Here is a 19640-nt window from a genome sequence, read left to right on the forward strand (position 1 = left end):
TTAAGTGCCTGCTCTGAGCCAGGAGACACAGATACAGATACATACACAGTGAATGAAACAACCCCTACTACGGAGAAGCCTCTCTTACGACTGGGGAAAAGAATACAACATGACAAAACAAATCCCAGTTAGGCGAGAATGGCCCTAGCCACTAGAGGGATCACACAAGGTAGGGTTTGAGGGGGATTCTATGAGGCAGAGTTGAGGAGAGAGGGCATTCCAGGCATGCTAGGGCAAAGGCATGGAGGTGGGAAATGGAGGGTCATGTGAGAGGAATAGAGAGAAGGTCAGTTGAGGCAAAGTCATGCCCAGTGAAGCTGAGGACAGGTTGTGGAGGCTTTAGAAGCTAAACTGGGGAGTTTTATTTGATCCTGGAGGCACAAGGGAGCCATTGGAGTTCATGGAGTAGTAGAGTGATCTGGTCATATCTGTGCAATCTTCTGAGGGCTACCTGACCACTCTAAGCCTCAGTCTCCCCTTCTGTAAAGTGAGGGGAATGGGCTGGAGGACTTCTCAGTCCTGCCTGTCCGAGAGCTATGTTCGTGTACATCAGGAGGAAGAAGTCCAAGGACTTACAAACCTGTAGCGCTTATGGGTCACTGGAGTGAGCAGGGGCCCCAGAGGGGGGGCCAGGGGACATGCCTTGAAGGCAGGGACTGACTGATCTTTGCAGACCCATCCCAAGCTCAGGGCCCCAGGCCCAGCAGCGCTGACTGGAAGAAGGAGAAGACACAGAACTGAAGGCAGCAGCCCTGAGTCTGAATACCTGCTTGGACTCTGTGGGCCTCGATTTGTCTGTCTGTAAAATGGGGTAACGGCACTTGCATTGAATCTCTTGTTTTCTCAAGAGGCCAGATGGCCAGGAATCTTAGAACATCAGTCTCCAAAGTATTAACATCATGGGTGCCCCAAACTGAGATGGAGGCTGGGGGTGAGGAGGTTCCAGTCTATTCCTGAGAACGGCATTGAATGTGAGGCCAGGAATGGAAGGGTGAGGACCCAGAGGAAGCCAGGTCCTCAGTCTTGGGGGAGGTGCTGTGTGGAGGCTCTGATGGGATGAGGAGGGGGAGAGGGGACGAGGGGTGGCCCCAGTGAAGGGAAGTCATAGCTCTATGGGAACCTGGAAGTGCCCCCCCATAGCTGCCCCCACAGCCACACCAGGAGGTAGAAAGGGGAGTAGGGGGCAGAGTTATTTTACCCATTTTAGAGGATGAAAGTGAGGCCTAGAGAGGGGAAGGGGACAAAGCCAAGATGTATCAGAGGCCAACCCACGGCCAGGGCTACCAACTCCAAAGTCACCCCCCTCTCCATTGAACTACACTGCCCCCTAACCCTAGTAGTGATCACCGACAGCTCTCTGATCCCCTCCCCTTCCTTCCCTGAAGCACTTGGCCATCATTCCCACTCTCTCTTCATTTCCTGGTCTCCAGCAGTGACGTCGCCACGGCCAACCTCGTGCCCCTGACCCCCTCTCTTCTCCTCTCTCCACCTTCAGCCTCTCCTGGTCTCCTGGCTCCTCCCTGCTGCCTGCTAACACGTGCACGCCTCTCCTCACCGTCCCCCCATCTCCTCCAGGTATTGCCAACTCTCCTCTTTCCCCGCCAAAACAGAAACATCAGTCTACACTGGCTGGCTCCCCACTTCCCCAACCAGCCGAGACTGTTCTCTCTCAAGCTGCCAATGATGTCTTAGTGGCCAATGCTGACGGTCTTTTCTCCATCCCAATCCTTCTCCACCCGACCCCGTCACCACCCTCTCCTCCCAGATCCTCCCTCTCCCTGGTTCTCCTTCTACCTGTCAGCTTAGGCCCTTCCATCACACCCCCTAGCTGGGTGTTCCCCAAGGCTCTGCCCTAAGCCCCCAGTTCTGCTCTCTAGACTCTTTCTCCTTCTCCAGGGTCTCAACGTAGAGAGCTCCTACTGGGGACTTTACTACCCATGCAGATAGCACCCCCCCCAAACCTCCCATCGCCTCAGCTTCCTCCTCTGCTCCTCCTCAGTCGTAGAGATGGTCACACAAGCCCAGCATTATCCACATGTTCCACTTTCCCAGGTAGGAACTCTGAGGTTCCTTCCACCTGACCATCCCTCCCCATCATGCCACCTCTCCCTAGACATCGCCCTGCTCTAAGCCTTCTCCCTCATCGAAGACCTCCGCTCCTCCCACTCCTCCCACTCCTCCCACTCCTCAGCACTTTTCTTGGCCGTTATCCTGGATGCGACTCTCAAGCCAATAGGCAGGCATTCCAACTCTACCCTGTCCTCTGTCCCTGGATTATTCCTAACATTCCCCATCTGCTCCTACTCACAAATCACGACACCATGCTGACCAGGGACGTTACAAACTCACGGTACCCAGCTTCGGGTGGGCTCTCCTGCAGCGAGGTGGCCACTCTTTTCCTCTCTCATTGTTCCTTTATCACATCTTCTCTCCTCCAGCCTCGCACACCTCCCCCTTCCATTCTCTCTCTTCCATTCTGACTTGATTGAGAAAATTAAGGCCATTTGACACGAGCTTCTTCTTTGCCCTTTCTCTCTCTTTTTTTAAGGCAATTGGGGTTAAGTGACTTGCCCAGGGTCACACAGCTAGTAAGTGTCAAATGTTTGGTCTGAGGCCGGATTTGAACTCAGGTCCTGCTGACTTCAGGGCCGGTGCTCTATCCACTGCGCCACCTATCTGCCCCACATCTGCCCTTTCTCTTCATCTCAAAACCCCTTGACATCATCTCCTACTCTCTCCTCCTTTCCTCCAGCTTCTAACAAGAGGTGGCCCTCCTAAGACCTTGTCAAGGTCAACTCCCCTCCATGTATGCTTGATCCCATCTCCACTTGTCTTCTGTAGTTAATTGCATCCTCAATCCATCCTCTCTCCCAACCTACTGCCATATTCTACCTCTCTTTATCCGCTGCTTCCGTTCCCACTGCATTCAAACAGCCCAAGTGCCTTTTGTTACGTCCTTCCATACCCTCAAGCTTTGGTCTTATGTCTCATCCGTTATGAAGCCAATCTCTTCGAAAACACCTTCTATACAATGTGGGAGTTTTGTTTGCTTGACTATACACATATCCCAAGAAGGGAGGGGAGAATAAAATATAGTTTACTCTTCTCATTGTTCAACCCTTTAACAATCTGGCTTCCAACCTTATCGCTCAGCTGAACTTTCTCTCTCTCAAGTTACCAATGATCTCTTAATTGCCAAATCCAATGGCTTTCCTCAGGAATAATCTTTCTCAACCTCTCTGCTGCATTTGACAGTATTGACCAACCTTTGTTTCTAGACAGTCTCTCCCTTCTGAGTTGTGGTGACACTGCCCTCTCTTGGTTCTCTTTCCATCTATCTGACTGCTCTCAGTCTCCTTTGCTGGCTGGTCATCCATATCACTCCCCTTAACTGTGGTATTCTCCAAGGTTCTGCCTTTGAATCTCACCTCTTCTCTTCTCTCTTCTCTTCTCTTCTTCTCTCTTCTCTTCTCTTCCTTTCTCCTCTCCTTTCCTCTTCTCCCTCTATTATGGGTAATCTCACCAGGACCCATGAATTTATTGTTTCTAACAAATGACTTAGAGGCCTACATCCCTCGTCCCAGTTTGTGTTTCAGTCCTCCATCACCATCTGCCTACTGGACTTTCAGACTACATTTCCTGGAGATATCTTAAACTCAATGCATCTCAAACTGAATTCATTATCTTACCACCTAAATCCTCCCCCTTCTAGACTTCCTGCCTCTATTAAAGGCACCACCATCCTCCCATCATCTCAGGATTATGACCTAGGCATTATCCTAGATGCATCTTTCTCCCTTTCCCCACATATCCAATCAGTTGCCAAATCTTGCCATCTCTACCCCATAACATTTTTCAAACCCAACATCTTCTCTCCACTCACACCTGAGCTCAGGCTCTCATCACCTCTCCCTTAGATTACTGCAACAGTCTTTCAACTTGTCTTCATACCTCTTCTCTCCCCATCTCAGTACCCTACATACAGCTGCCAAAGTAATTTTCCTTCAGTGTAGATCTGAAAAGAAGGTCAAGAATATCAAGGGAATTAATGAAAACAAATGTGAAGGAAGGTGGCCTGGCCTTACCAGATCTCAAACTATATTATAAAATGGTGATTATCAAAACAATCTGGTCCTGGCTAAGAAATAGAGTGGTGGATCAATGGAATAGATTAGGTACACAATACACAGAAGTAAACAACCATAGCAACCTAGTGTTTGATAAACCCAAAGATCCAAGCTTTTGGGACAAGAACTCACCATTTGACAAAAATTGCTAGGAAAACTGGAAAGCAGTTTGGCAGAAACTAAGTATAGACCAAAATCTCACACCATACACCAAGATAAGGTCAAAATGGGTACATGATTTAGACATAAAGGATGATACCATTAGCAAATTAGGAGAGCAAGGAATAGTTTACCTGTGAGATCTAGGGATAAAGGAAGAATGAATGACCAAACAAGAGATAGAGAGCATTATGAAATATAAAATGGATAATTTTGATTATATTAAATTGAGAAGTTTTTGCATAAACAAAACCAATGCAACTGAGATTAGAAGGAAAACAGAAAGCTGGGGAAAATATTTCACAGAAAATGTCTCTGATACAGGCTTCATTTCTCAAATACACATAGAACTGAGTCGATTTTATAGGAACACAAGTAATTTCCCAACTGATAAATGGTCAAAGGATATGAACAGGCAGTTTTCAGACAAAGAAATCAAAGCAATCTATAGTCATATGAAAAAATGCTCTAAATCACTACTGATTAGAGAAATGCAAATTAAAACAACTCTGAGGTACCACTTCACATCTATCAAGTTAGCTTACATGACAGAAAAGGAAAACAATAAATACTGGGATGTTGGAAAATTGGGTTACTGATGCACTATTGGTGGAGTTGTGAACTGATCCACCCATTCTGGAGAGCAATTTGGAACTATGCCCAAAGGGCAATAAAACTGTGCATACCATTTGATCCAACAATACCATTCCTAGGTCTGTATCTGAAAGGAAAAAAAACAAACAAATAGGAAAAGGACCTATATGTACAAAAATAGCTATGGCAGCTCTTTTAGTGGTGGCAAAGTTGGTGAACGGCTGAACAAGTTACGGTATATGATTGCAATTCAATACTGTTGTGCTTTTAGAAATGACAAGCAGGATGCTTTCAAAAAAATGTGGAAAGACTCACATAAACTGATACAAAGTGAAATGAGCAGAACCAGGAGAACATCGTACACAGTAACAGCAATATTGTATGATGATCGACTGTGAATGATTTAGCTCTTCTCAGAAACACAATGATCTGAGAGAGTTCCAAAGGACTCGTGATGAAAAATGCTATCCGCCTTCAGAGAAAGTACTAATACAGATTGAATGGAGATCAAAGCATGATATTTTTCACTTTCTTAATTTTTTCCATGGGTTTCTTTTTTTTTGGGGGGGGGTTCTGTGGGTCTGTGTTTTGTTTCACAACACAGCTAATATGGAAATACTGCTTTGCATGATCACACATATATAACCTATATCAAATTGCTTACTGTCTCAGGGAGGGGGGAGGAGAGATGGAGGGAGTGAGGGCAAGAATTTGGAACTCAAAATTTTAAAAAACTAATGTTAAGAATTGTATTTTTACATGTAATTAGGAAAAAATAAAATTTTTAAAAAGTGTAGATTTGACCATGTCACCTTCCTTCCCCCTCACACTCCGTAAACTCCCTATTTTCTCTAGAATCCAAGTCCTCTGTTTGACTCTTAAAGCCAACTCCACTCTCTCTCAAAAAACCCTACAGGACTTTCCTTTACTGCTGAACCTGATGATCCGGCTAAACTGGCTTCCCTCTGTTTCTCACTCATGTCGACATTCCATCTCCAGGCCTTTGCATTGGCTGTCCCTCATGCCTGGAATGCCCTCCCTCCTTACCTCCACCTCCTGGAGCTGTCTTTTCCTCTGGGGTTGGGTCTGTCTCCGACTCTAACCCTAACCCTACTCAGCTAGGTGGCACAGTGGATAGAGCGCTGAGCCTAGAATCAGAAAGACCTGAGTTCAAATCCAGCCCTAGACACTTACTCGCTGTTACCTTAGGCAAGTCATTTAACCCTTTTTGTCTTAATTTCCTTAACTGTAAAATAGGGATAATAATAGCACCTACTTCGCAGGTTTGTTGTGAGGATCAAATGAGATCATATTTGAAAAGCATTTAGCACAGTGCCTGGCACATAGTAGGTGCTACATAAATGCTACTGTTATTATTTGATATATATTTGCATTTGTTCACTTTATATTTATTCTGTGTGTTTTTTATGGCTACTTGTCTCCACTAGAATGGAAGCTTACTTTCAGCAGGGCCTATTTATTCTCTCTCTGTGTACCACCAGAGCCTAGCACATAGTAGGTACTTATAAATGCTTGTTGATTGACTGACTGCCTCCCACGAGGTTAATTATGACCTCTGACGTCCAGATTGATCATCCAGTCCACCACTTTCCTGAGCCTCAGGCCTGCAACACCAAACACCTACCGGACATTCTCAACGAGACATCCCAGATACACCTCGGGCTCCCTGGGGCCAAAACAGAGCTCATGACCTTCCTCTCACCCAACTCAAACCTCTCCCAAAGTTCTGTGGTACCGCCATCTCCAGTCACTCAGGTTTGTTACCTCGGCATTATCTTTGCCTCCTGCCTCTCCCTCACACTAATCACTGGCCAAACCTTGCTGTTTCTACCTCCACAACTTGACCCTGTCTCTCTAATCATAGGGCTTCATCCTGAGTCCAGACCCTCATCCCCTCCTAGCCAGACCATTCAAGGGTCTCCTGGCTGGCTCTCCCTGTCTCAGATCTCTCCCCACTTCAGTCCGTCTTCTGCCTAGCTTCCCAAGTGGTTTTCTTCATTTAACAGTCCAGCCAAACTGGCTTTCTCTCTGTTCCTCATACATGATGATGCTTCATCTCCCATCTCCAGGCCTTTGCCCTCACTGTACCCCAGGCCTGGAATACACGCCCTCTTCACCTCCACACCAGAGAACCCCCGTCTTCCTTCAGGACGCAGCCCACGCACCACCTTCTCCACGGTCTTTCCTGACCCCCTCCCCAATTACTGCTCACACTCTACCTCCCAGATTGCCTTGTCACTTTTCCGAATACCCTTCTGCACTCACGTCTTATCTTCCCCAGTAGAATGTAAACTCCTTGAAATCAGGGATCGCTTTGTTCATTGCCTTGTGCCCCTACTGCCTAGCACAGTGCCCGGCACACAGCAGGCACTTAATAAATGCTTGTTTTTCAATAGCCTTAAGGTTTGCAAAGAGCTTCACATGCATTACCTCAGCGGATCCTCACAACAACCCTGTGAGGTAGGCCTTATTGCAGCCCTCATTTAACGGGGGAGAAGACGGAGAGAAGCGGCTTTCTCAGCAGGGGTTGCTGCACCCCCACGCCCATGTGGACATAAGGAAAGGACCCCGCGGAGCACCCAGTGTCGCTGCAATAGGAACCCTCCCACTGCATGTTCCGTATAAGCTGCCGTTCAGCACTGGCCTACGGAGGGCGAGCCCCCACCGGGGAAGTACCCAACAGCGGCAGCACAGGTGCGGACCAGAACGAACGAACAAACGAATCCCCTAGGAAAATGGTCTGAGTCACCCTGGGGGATGCTGCAGCCAGAGAGGGCAGTGGTTTCGGGCAGACACGCATTAACTGGATGTTGACTCTTCAAAGAAATCATGAGGCTTTATTATACAACAAAACGTTTGAACAGAGATAGAAACAGAGGTCCTGGCAGGAGTGAGACAGCTCAGCTCCAATCCCAGTCAAACACTTTACACCTCCCAGCCCTCCCCCCTCAGACTCACATCCCCTCCCCCTCGGAAAGCAGAACACGACTGTGGGCGGCGGGTGGCGTACGGATAACAAGAGCTCCCATTTCCAGAGCGCTTCCAAGTCTCCAAAGCGCTTTCCTCACAACAGCCCTGTGAGGTAGGTAGTGCAAGGATTATGATCCCCATTGGACAGATGGGGAAACTGAGGCCTGGAGAGTCGAAGTGACCTGCCCAAGGTCCCAGGTCTCCTAAGTGCTGGCACTGGGTTTTGAACCCAGGTGTTTGGCCGCCACGATCAAGGCTCTGTCCCCTGCATGGCTGACATCTGAACGAGTGGCGGGCTGGCGAGGCGGCCGGCTCGGAGGGGGAAAGCCGTGGGTCCGGGCCCTCCTCCAAACGCCGCCCCGCCCGCCCGCCCTTCCCCACCGGCTCGGCGTGTCGCGGCCCCGGCGGCCCGAGTCAGGCCCGGCGAAAGGCCCCGGCTGCGGCGCGCTGGGCGCGCTGATGGACGCCGGCTCACTGCAGGTGGTACTTAGCCTCTCTCCGCTCTTCATTCTTACACGACTTGTTGATGTCCATGATCTTCTCGCAGATGTACTTGTTGACCTTGGACAGTCTCTGTGCGATCTCCGTCTCGTCCACGGTTTCTTGTGCTATTCGGTCGTAGAGACACTCTGCGGGGAGACAGGGAGAGAAGAGAGCGTGGATGAGGAGCCAGCGTGAGAGACCTGAGCCCGAGCACGGCACCTCCGCTGGGTTTGCACAGCCCTACGCAAGGTGGCCCGGCCTCAGTGGACGCCATCTCCCCTCCCGTACGTGGGTTTGGTCAGATTTTCTCTGCTGTTCAGACAACTCTCCGCCTCTGGGGCTTCCCAATGCCTGCAGCTCACCTCCCCTGCTCACCTCCACCTCACTCAGCCCCGTCTTCCTCATCCCCGTCCCTGCAGGAAGACTTCCCTGATGCCCTCCCTCCCAAACTACTCACTTCAGCCTCAGTTTCCTCATCTGTAAAATGAGAGAACCGGACTGGATGACTCCTAAATCTATACTTCCAGGCAGCAGAATCAGCCTGAAGGGGCCATGGGCTCTCGGGGATAAACGGGACAGGTAAGACGGAGGAAAAAAAGATGAGCGAGAGGGGCATGTGTAGCCCTGGGGCCAGGAGAGGGAGGTCAGGGCTTGGAGAAGGCTCATGCACCAGCGGGGGGCCTCCCTTGGGGAAGGGCTGGGTGAGAAGGTTTCTGCTTCTCCTCTGGGACAGCCACCTGTCGGGACTTCACGGTGGTGACCCCGTTTGGACACGGAGGCCTGGGGGACTCCTTCCAGCTCCCCACACTGGGCTTCATCACTTCTAAAAAGCAGCGGGACGGCGGCTAAACAAGGAGCAGCATCACTGCATGCTTTCACAAAGTGATAAATGGTCCCCAGAGTCTGGGCCTGGCCCTCCTCGGGAATCCCTCTGAAATTCAGCAAAAGTTTCTCTGTCCACCCCTCCCCTTTCTCTGGCAATTCTACGAGTAGCCTTCCAGGCCTGGAAAGTGTCTGTGTGGGGGCAGGGGTTCCCTTCCTCCTTCAGGATGACTCATGCACCCCATCCTCCCCCAGCCTCTGGAGGCCCCAGCTTTGCTCACGTCTGCTTATCCACCGTGTATAATAAGATGGCAAAGAGATATATAATACAATAAAAATGATCTATATTTGCCCATCAACATGAGAAGAAAGAGGGGGCCAAGTGCAGTTTGGAACAGACACAAAAAGTGGGAAGGAAACAGGCCCAGCTATACGAAGGGCCCAGGGGAAACTGGGAAGTCAGTACTGGGGGCCAGGGGACGGGCTCCAGCCTTTCTCCATTGGCTCCCAGGGCCATCTTGGGCATGCCCTTCCCTCCAAGGGCCCAAGTCCTTATCTGTGAAAGGGAGGGGTCAGGTGAGATGACTGTCTGTGTCCCACTCAGCTTCCTCTGGGCTCTGATGCTGCTCATTCCACGTTCAAAGGGCCCTCAGAGCTCTGACATTCTCTGATTTCTCAGCTCTGACATTCCCTGTTCTAAGAGCACTCTCAGCCTGAACATTCCCTGTTCTAAGGCCCTTCCCCAGCTCTGACATCCCCCTCTTCTCAGGCCCCTCCCAGCTTGACATTCTCTGTTCTCTATTGACTCTAATGTTTTCTAATTCTACCCTAAATTTGTCCCTTTTTGCTATTCCTCATATGATAGCTGAAATTCCCTCTTGTGCTGTTCACTGGGGCTCTGTCACTGTGCAGGGCTGGGCTCCGTACATGGTGATTCTCCACCATCCTTGACTTGTGAAAAGTCCCGGTTCCCCAGAGATGCCTGCCAGGCAGTGCCTCAGGCACACACAGAGCCTGCCCAATGCCCTTCCCAGTCAGGACAAAGTTCCACTGAGCTCAGGGAGCCCTTCACAGTCTATCACGCACTAGCCCAGAGCAGTTACAAGCAGGAGGGCTTGTAAGGTCCCATAAAAGGACACTGGCTTAGGGTCAGAGAAGCTGGGTTCAACTTGTGTGAGACCTTGAGCAAATAATCTGACCTCTATACCTTGGTTTCCTCATCTATCAAATGATGGGGCAGGACCTGGTGACATCTGAGGGCCCCTTTCAGCTCTCAATCTCAATCTCAATCCTATAATAGTAATCATCCGTGTCACGTCCCCTCTTTGGGGACCCCTCTCTTGCTGGCCAGGACCTCGGGGGCCTCGGCGTCCTATCCAAACCTGAACAAGAATCCTCTCCACCAGACCAGCCCCACCTGAGCATGGCGGCTGCTGTTCCTCCACCCCCATGGTGACACTCCCCAGCCTCCTCAGGAGTCCACCATGACCCCTGCCTGTACCCAGGGCACCCAGCTGCCATTCTGACGCCCCTCAAAGCATCCTGGCCTCCCTGGCCCCCACACAGGGAAGGTCAGCCCTTGACTTGGTCCTCACGCACCAATGTTCCACCTCCACAATCCAGAACACGGCCTTTCCCTTCTCTCTCCCAGGACTCTCCCTATAAGCCCCAGTCCCTGCAATGCTCTCCTAGGCCACCCCGGCTCTGGGCTCACTTTCCTGCCTTCACCATCTCCAGCCCTGAGTTAACCAGTTTGACTTGAAATATTAAAATTATAGAATGTCAGTGCTGAAAGAACCACCAAGTCCCATTCTGGCCCAGAGGAGGAAAGGAGGCCCGGGCAGGAGACGCCGCAGCTTGGCGGGGCGTCCAGTAATGGACCAGGTGCCTCATCCCTGGACACACAGAGCTCTGGCAGGAACTTTGGAGCAGACTGAAGGAATGAATGAACTGGCGTTGAGGGTCCCACGACTGGGGAGGCAAATGGAAGCTAGAAAGGACTTTGGAACCTAGAACACAGAATGCCCAATCTGAAAAAGACAGGAGAACGTCCAAGCTGGGTGGCCCCTGAGACCACAGAACGTTGGAGAGGCCTTAGCACCCCCAGCCCAGACCCCGCGTGCCCCGTGCAGCAGCTAGGACCACAGCAGTACAGAACACCCATTCTTTGTCAGAGGAGACCCTTGGTCCCGAGCCCCGCCCCTTCGCTTCCTCTGCCTGCTTGGTTCTTTCCTGGCTGGCCTCAGGACCCGAGGCAGGAGCCTAAAGGACCAGTGAGCCCTTGGCCCCGAGAATGGGGCCTCCAGGGCTGGGGGGGCCCACCTCTGACGATGCTCAGTTTGTGAGGGGAGAGGGGCGGCTTGGGGACGGCGTCCTTCTTCTTCTTGGTGGCGACGCCGGTGACACTGCGGTTCTTCAGCACGTCCGTCCCCCAGATCATGACGGCCAGGTTCTTGGTGTATTTGGAGTCTCCTTGGGTGACCTGCAGCTGGTGCCACCTTTCCTCATCAACCCAGATCCCACTTCCAAGGTGGACCTGGCGGGGCGGAAATCAGAGGAGCAGTCGGTTACCTGGGAACAAGGACATGCTGAGACAGGTTTGCGGGGCCTGTGGGGGCTAAGAGAGCCGGGGGAGCTCTGGGGCAGCCAGCTTCCTGCGTGTTAGGTCCCAGGAAGCTGCAAGGAGCCTGACAGAGGATGGAGGAGAAGCCCCTAGAATGGGGGGCTCCAGGCTTAGCTCCAACATTTACCAGCTGCCTTAGATGGCCCAAAAGGTCTGTCCCATGTCACACACCCTCCCATGTGTACAGGGCCTCATGCTTGGACTGGAAATGACCGCCGGCCTGCCCTCAAAGAGCTGCCAGCGCTGCAGGGCAGAGAGCCTGGCAAAGGAGAAGTCTAAGCAGCACAGCATCAAAGATGGCGCCCTTGTGTCTAGGCCCAGCTGAAATGCCACCCCTGGGAGGAGAGGAACACAGGCCTTAAAGCTGTCAGGACCTTGAGAGATCCTCCAGGTCAATGCCCTCATTTTATCACGGAGGAAACTGAGGACCAGAGAAGAAAGGACTTCCCCAAGGACACAAAGCTGGTAAGCAGGCAGAAGCCTGGAGTCCCTCTGTCGGGCTCCATGGCCTCTCCTGGGCAGCTCCCACCAAACCCCTCCCGTCTACACCTTTCATGGCTACCCATATCACACACATCCAGAGGTCTGTGAACTGGATTTTAAAAGAAGTCTGACACCTGTTCCAGCATCACTGGTGTCCTCTGCAATCCTAAGTATTTTATGCTTTCCAAAACCTTATTCTGGGAAGGGGTCCACCCAAGGGCTTTATCAGATGGTGTCCCTCTAGGGTCCATGCTACAAACAGGGCCAGGAACCCTCTTTACTCAGACAGTAGCTCAAACCCAGGGAAGGGGCTTGCCCACGATGGGGAACGCCTGGTGAGAAAACTCCTTCTACTGACGAGACAGGCAACCACCCTGCTGCCACGCGGAGGGCCTGGGGGCTTCTGAGCTGGCTCACCAACCACTAGGACACACTGTATCTGTACCACTGGAAGCTGCTGGCTGGGGTTCCAGGCCCGCCCTCATCTGGCTGCCCACTGTCATTCCTCAGTACACCCCTAGTAGAGACGCCACTCCACTCAAGCATCTTCAGTTAACATTCTTCTCTATGTTCTATGGCCCTCCCAGCTCTGACATGCCACGTTCTCTGCCCTAAGGCCTCTCCCAGCTCTGACACCCTTTGGCTCTCTGAAATACAGCATCCTTTCTGCACATACTGTGAGATCCGGTAACCTGGCTTCCTGGCTTTTCCTGGAACACAACACTCCATCTCTGCACTCCAGCCATTCTCTCTGGCCATCCCCCATGCCTGGAGGCTCTCCCTCCTTATCTCTTCTTGGCTTCCTTCATATCACAGCTCTAGCGTCACCCCTCCTGTGCCCCCATCTACACTGTCTCCGACTTGTTCACACACAGCTGTGGCATGCTGACTGTGTGCTCCATTAGGGCAGGGACTGTTTTTCTTCTTTTTTTTGTATCCCCAGCACTTAGCCCAGGGCCTGGCACATAGTAGTGCTTAATAAATGTTTGACTAACTGAAAGAAACATGATACATTTTTTCCTGTGGGTAAAAAAGTCGGTTTTAGGAGAATTGTATAAGACAGAGAAGGTCACATTAACATATGGGAAACTACGCTACATTACATGAGACCATCTGCGACCTGCCCTAACTGTGACTGGCTGTGAAGCTGGCTGGGCTTGAGGCTCCAGCCCCAGAATATCTCCCTGAAACCTCTCCTAGAGCCAATCATGTCCCCTCAAAGTCCCCCAAGGCCCTTTCTGAGGCCCTTCCACCGCTTCTGCCTGCCTTGGGGATGGGTTCGAGGATGGGGAGAGATGGAGATGTCAAAGTTGATTCTGTAGTCCTGACGACTGCCCTAGGGTATGAAATACAGGGAACGATCCCTTAGGGTCGTGATTTGGAGCTTAGAGGAGCCTTATTGGGGTTATCTCCAACCCCATTCTCCAGATCAGGAAGCGGAGGCCCAGAATCATAACCTGAGTCTGTCCCCTCTAGATCCTGGGCTCTCTCCAGTAGCTCCTCCAACCCGAAGGCCAGCCCAAGGAAACAAAGGCTGTCCACAACTTGGAGCTTGTGCATATGGAACAAGGTTCAGTCCTAACTTCCAAGGCTCCTCTGATGCATGATGAACCCCCCAGCCCCAAGACCTCCATTAGGAAAGGTTTCCCTTGTAGTAGGCCTGGCTTCATCAATCTCAGCTATGCTGGTGGAAGAAAGAGCCTTTGAGCACAGAACTCGAGGCTTGTCTGCCTCCAGCTCTCTCCTTTTGAGGACAGGAGACTGAGGCCCAGAGAAGGAAGGGCACTTGGCCAAGGCGACGCACCTGACCACCTGAGCCTAGAAATCTTGATTCCCTGGGGCTCCTGTAGAGATCTTCCAATCGCCCCAAAGGCCAGACAAGGAGCAATGAGGCCACTAGGGATAACTTACTTCTCTCACTGATGAACCCTTTCAGGGAAATGCTGGAGCTCCCAGGAATAATCTGTCAACACTAATGATGCTAATGGTGACTTTGCACGTATGATCCATATCTGCCTGCCTTCTCAATGGTGGGGGAGGTATGGGAGGGAGAGAGAGAATTCGGAATTCAAAATTTTAAAAAATGAATGTTAACATTTTTTCACATGTAACTGGGAAATAGTTAATGAAATAAATGAAAACATTCTTAAAAATTAAAAAAAATAAAGATGTTAATGGGCATTTGTGCCTTTCATTCCCAAGGCAGCATGAGGCACACTTGTAGCTCTAAACCTATGTTTCTGGGAATTAAATGCAGGTTGGGTGACCAGGTATGGGGAAAGATGCTGACGTGGCAAACAACTTTCTCTGTCCTATCAAGAGTCAGAGACCTCAGTGAAAGCACACACATGGGAATCCCACCAGCCTTCCCGTGTTTTATGAGCCCCTCTATAAACACACTCAAAGGATGGTCTGTCATCAATACCATTACCTCCTTTAATGATATCTTATCATGGTGAGGCCAGGTTGCTCACCTGCTCAGAAATCTTCGGTGGCTCTCTAGAGCTCGCCAAGTAAAGCCCAAACTCCTTGTCTTGGCATTCAAAGCCTTCCCCTGCCCCGCCCCAATTTCACAACATCCTCCCATGCTCTCTCTCCCCCAATGGCACTGACCTTCCTCACTGCTGCCCCCAGAAAATGCTCAGTTTGCCCTTTTCCAGGGCATTTATCAGGTAACACTACTCGCCTCCTAGACTGTGTGCTCCACGAGGGCAGGGCCTGCATTTTGTCCAAACTGTGTGTCTCCTCCCACACAGCAGCTAAGACATGGTTCTCACCCATAAAGCTCTGCACTATGGAGATAGTGGAGATAGCGATAAATCTCACACGGTAACAGGAGGGGAATATGTCATTTAGATTAAGATCATGCCAGATCCCCTGGCCCTGCAAGGCTACATCATGTGACTGTAGAATTTAGGGCTGAAAGAGTCTTTGGAGAGGACATGGTGGCCTGGAGGGTCCCTGGTCCATGATCCCATCACTGAAGCATCTCTCAGGCCCTTCCACCACCTGCCTCAGCTACTCTTTCTCCACTTTAGAGGTCAGGTGACTCAGCCAGCACCACAAAGCTAGTAAATGACAGCGATGAAACTAGGGCCCTGGTCTCAGAATCCCACGTGGCATGGAGGTCAAAGCCCTCTCCAAGCCCAGAATGATGTGATTTGATATTGACAGACTCAGAAAGGGTCACGGGGGCCCAAGCACTGTCCTTGAGAACCAGAAACATCTCAGCAGCAGAAAAAGGGCACTGGCTGCTGAGCGAGGGCCCAGCCGACTTTGCAGGGGACGGTCCCCTCCTTGGTGGTCTCTAATAACTCAGTGGATCCACAGTCTGGTCAGTGTGGGAGCTTGTCAGAGAGAGATGCCACCGAGGATGCCTCTGATGCCCCCCAGAGCTGCCCTCTCCTCCAGAGGATGCACCCAACATGCTGGTGGGGGGCCTTCCCTGGGCAGGTCTTTGAACATCCTGCAGATACTAGGGTAGTATGTGGGCTCTCTAGTGATTATCCCTAAAGTTTGTTATGTCCACTGATGAGGGAGAGAGAAATCTGGGACCTGAATGGTGGGAACGGTCCTGGAGCTGAGTCAGATGCCAGGAAGAGCCGAGAACACCAACGCAGCCTTGCTGCCCTCTCACGATGACTACGTGTGGCACCGTCCTTCCCCTCTCTGGGCCTCAGAGGAGCTGGACAAGATGACCCCAATGGCCTTTTCACGCTGACATCCTATGAGTTTGTGACAAGTTCAGTCCCACCAAGACCCCAGGTGACCTCGACCTGATCACTTCTCCCCAGTGGCCTGGGTTCCCCTTCTATGAAACGAGGAAGCCAAGAGGCAGCATGCTGTAGTGGATGCAGTCGGAAGGCCTGGGTTCCAATCCCTCCTCTGACACCTACTATCTGTGTGACCCTGGGCAAGTCACTGTCCTTCTCTGCCTCAGTTTCCCCTCTGTAAAGCAGAAGGCTGGTCTCAATGACCTCTCAGGCTCCCTCCACCTCCCAATCGACGATCCTATGATTAAATCTTCTCTCAGGTCACCTTGGGCAAGCCATTTCCCTTCCATGGACCTCAGTTTCCTCCTCTCCAAAATGTGCACACATCAGGCTAGATGGCAGTAGGAGCACTGGCCCCTCCCCAGCCTGATCATGCTGTGAGCCTCTTGGGGAGAGAGGATGGACCCGATGACCTGGGCAGAGGTAGGAAGGGTTCAAGAGCGGCCTCTGCGGGGACCCTTCCAGGGCCTATTGCCTACAAAGATAAGGTGGCTGCCATGTTAACCGGGAGTCAACGAGCTCCCTGGTGGAGCAGAAAGAGAAGCTGAGGCCATGCCTCAAACCCCAGTGTGGACAGTTATTGCCTAGGTGACCTTGGGGAAGTCGCTGGGCCTCAGCTTCTCCCTCTGTAAAATGGGCATTGGCCTCAATGGCCTCCAAGGTCCTTTCTGGCTCTCGAGCTCAGACTCTGCCGTTCTAGAGAGTTCTTCCCTTCCGCTGGCTCTGGGGGCCCTCACTGACGCTCTGGAGCTAGCCTGCTTTTCATCCCTACATCCATACAACACCTAGCTCATCCCCGTGCCAAGGGCACCCAAGGAACCCCCATGGCAAGGACTCGTGAGGTGAGGGGGCTGCAGGGAGGGCATGGTTCTCTGACAGTCCGGGTGTGAAAGGACAGGGGGAAGTCACCATCTTGATGACTCATCTGTAAAATGGGGACAATAATAATAATAATAATAATACGTGTGTGTCACACCACATTGGAACACACAAATTCTGCAGACTGTCAAGAGCTATAAACAGTGGGCTCCTGTCCATGAGGAGAACAGTAGTAATAACGCAGATAATTAATGAAAACACCTACTGGCACTTTGTTCAAAGGCTGCTTTGTTGCCTGTCCTGGTGCATCTGTGCTGCAGCAGCGCGGTCCCAGCCCCCTCCCCCGGGGTCCCCGGCCAGCTCGCTCCCCCACGGTGCTGGGGATGGGGAGGCCAGCGCTCCCACGGGCACCGTCGGCTCTGCCTGCACCCAGCGGACGGCCATGCGGAGGTGGCTGCAGATAATACCTTGCCATTCTCTAGAATATACTTGTCCATAACGGGAGCGGGAACAGGATAATAGGATGACGTATTTGCCTCCTCACTGAATGTCTTCTGTAATTCCGGCTCGGGTTCAAGGGATTCTGACTTTACTTTTTCCAGCTCAATAGCAGGACCTAGGCAGTTAAGAAAAGAGATCCGTCTGCCACTCCAAAGACAACAGAAAGCAAGCATTTTCCCTGACCCACAGCACCACAAATACCACGGTGTCCCCGAGAAGGGCAGAGCCAGGCGACACCTCAGGGAGGGCCTCTTCCAACCCTCTCATTTTACAGAGGAGGAGACTGAGGGTCAGAGAGGGGCAGGGCCTGTGGCTGAGCTGGGGCTAGACCCCCGAGCTCCAGTTTCCTGGGTTGGGGCTCCTTCCACTGCACTGGATGCTACTTGAGCCCTGAGCAGAAAATGCTGGGCTGGGGGGACACCCAGCGTGGTGGGTCAGGGAACCTCCCTCCGTCTCCAGCTGCATGTGCCTCTGTGTCCCAACAGGCCCAGCCACAACAGACAACTCCACAGCCCGTGACTATGCCTGTGTTTTCCCACAGCTGTGCCTCAAATAAAATATCTGTCAAGCGCTCAGTCCGGGATCTGGTACACAGTAGGTGCTTCACAAAGGTTTGTCTCCTTTTCTTCCTTCCTCCCTCCCAAGTCGGCCTCGCTGGTCACGGGGCGATCCCTCCAGGAAGCCTGCCTTCCTCTGGTCATGCACAAAGTCTACCCCTTCCCTGGACTCCACCAAGCGCTGCCTCAGTGGGTCACCCTCGCCCTTAGAATCACAGAATCCAGAGCCACGATCAGTTGTGGAGACGACGGGCCCCGCCCCCACTTGGTAAATGAGGAATCTGAGGTCTGGAGAGGGAAGGCCCCTCGTGGCGAAGCTGAGAAGTCAGGGCAGAAGCTTACAGGTGCAGACTTGGGAGGGATCTTGGAAGACATTTTAGAGATGAGGAAACTGAGGCCAAGAGGTTAAGTGAACTGCAATGAATGCTAACTGACTGACTGGCCTAGTTAGCATGATCCGAACCCTCGGCCCTTCTCCAGAGCCAGTCCTCCTTCCACTGTGCACTTTTCTCGTTCCGCCATCATGCTGGCGGTCACTTCTGGGACCCTGGTGCTGCACCCGGCATCCACGTTTTATTCCCTCTCCTGGACTGTGAGCTCCCTGAGGGCAGGGATCAGGCCCTGGGCCAGCCACAGATGCCTCCTCACAGAGGGCACTTCATGCAGGGGCACTGAAGAAATGGGCCAGGGAGAAACACCCAGTACCCACTAGCAGGCTTCAGTTTAGTCTGAGGCTCCCCTCACATCCATAAATGACCCGCTGGTGGGTGAGGCCATGGCCACTCAGCCTCAGGCCTTTGTCTGGAGGCAGGCAGCTGGGTGATAAATCTGTCCTGAGCTCCATAAACATTCTCCACAGAAAATTCACACTCACAGAATTTCAGAGGTCACAGACTCAGGGTTGAACAGGGATTCCCTGGACCCCTTCCTAGACACATATCCCACCTCCAAGAAGCCTACTGCTTCCTAGAGGTCTATGGTGGCAGGAATGGGACGGGCTGTGACGGCTTCCCCGGTGGTCTGCACAGAACTAGGCAAGGTAACTGGGAGGTAGACAAAGGCTAGCATTTTCAGGGGCGGGATCTTCTCTTCAGCTTTTCAAGAACAATATCCCTCTTGGTCAATAAAAGAGCACCCAAGGCCAGTGACTGGAAGGGACCTGAGAGGCCACGGACACCAGTACTTTCATCTTCTTAGTGAGGGAACAGAGGCCGAGGGAGGTGAACGGCCTAAGGCCACACAGGGAGGCAGAGCTGGTGGTAGAACCCAAAGTCCTCTGGGCCCAGAGCTGAGGCTTTGGAGGGGTGCTCATAAACAAGGCCAAACAACTTGACTAGGGGATGTTGTGAAAGAAATCAGGGGTGGGCGGGTCTGAGAAAATGGAGGGCCCAATAGGAGTCAACAGTGTAATGGGGAAGTCAAGGAAATGTAATGTGAAACTGATCAGTAGAGTCAGGGAGGGACGGAGGGAGGGGATGGTCCCTCTGTCCTCTGCACTGGTCAGACCTCATTGGGAGGCCTGTGTTTCATTCTCGGTGCTATGGCTAAAGACAGCTGGAAAGGGTCCAGGAGGGCAACCAAGATGGCAAAGGGCCCAGAGTCCATGTGGATCAGCTGAGGGACATGTAGTTGTTTGGCCTGACGAAGAGAAGACTGGGGGTGGGGGGGCAGACATGACAGTGGGGTTCAAGGTTGGGATGGGCTATCA

The 19640-nt window shown here is 51.9% G+C and overlaps 2 protein-coding genes across 5 annotated transcripts in view; both read right to left on the reverse strand.

The window, feature by feature from the left end:
• The window catches only part of AGBL4 (ATP/GTP binding protein like 4), a 790143-nt gene that overhangs the window by 109370 nt on the left and 661133 nt on the right, over positions 1-19640 (reverse strand). The gene's annotated exons all lie outside the window — the stretch shown is intronic.
• Positions 8299-19640, reverse strand: part of BEND5 (BEN domain containing 5) — a 46349-nt gene continuing 35007 nt past the window's right edge. For all 4 annotated transcript variants that reach the window (XM_027837986.1, XM_027837990.1, XM_027837987.1 and 1 more), the window contains 3 exons: positions 17342-17490; positions 11499-11712; positions 8299-8500 (listed from right to left, as the gene is read on the reverse strand). In XM_027837986.1, the coding sequence (XP_027693787.1) occupies positions 8343-8500; positions 11499-11712; positions 17342-17490 (521 nt within the window). In that variant the 3' untranslated portion in view covers positions 8299-8342. The remainder of the gene's footprint in view (positions 8501-11498; positions 11713-17341; positions 17491-19640) is intronic.

The sequence above is a fragment of the Vombatus ursinus genome, unplaced genomic scaffold (genome assembly GCF_900497805.2).
Source record: "Vombatus ursinus unplaced genomic scaffold, bare-nosed wombat genome assembly UNPS02014825.1, whole genome shotgun sequence".
Taxonomy (NCBI): domain Eukaryota; kingdom Metazoa; phylum Chordata; class Mammalia; order Diprotodontia; family Vombatidae; genus Vombatus; species Vombatus ursinus.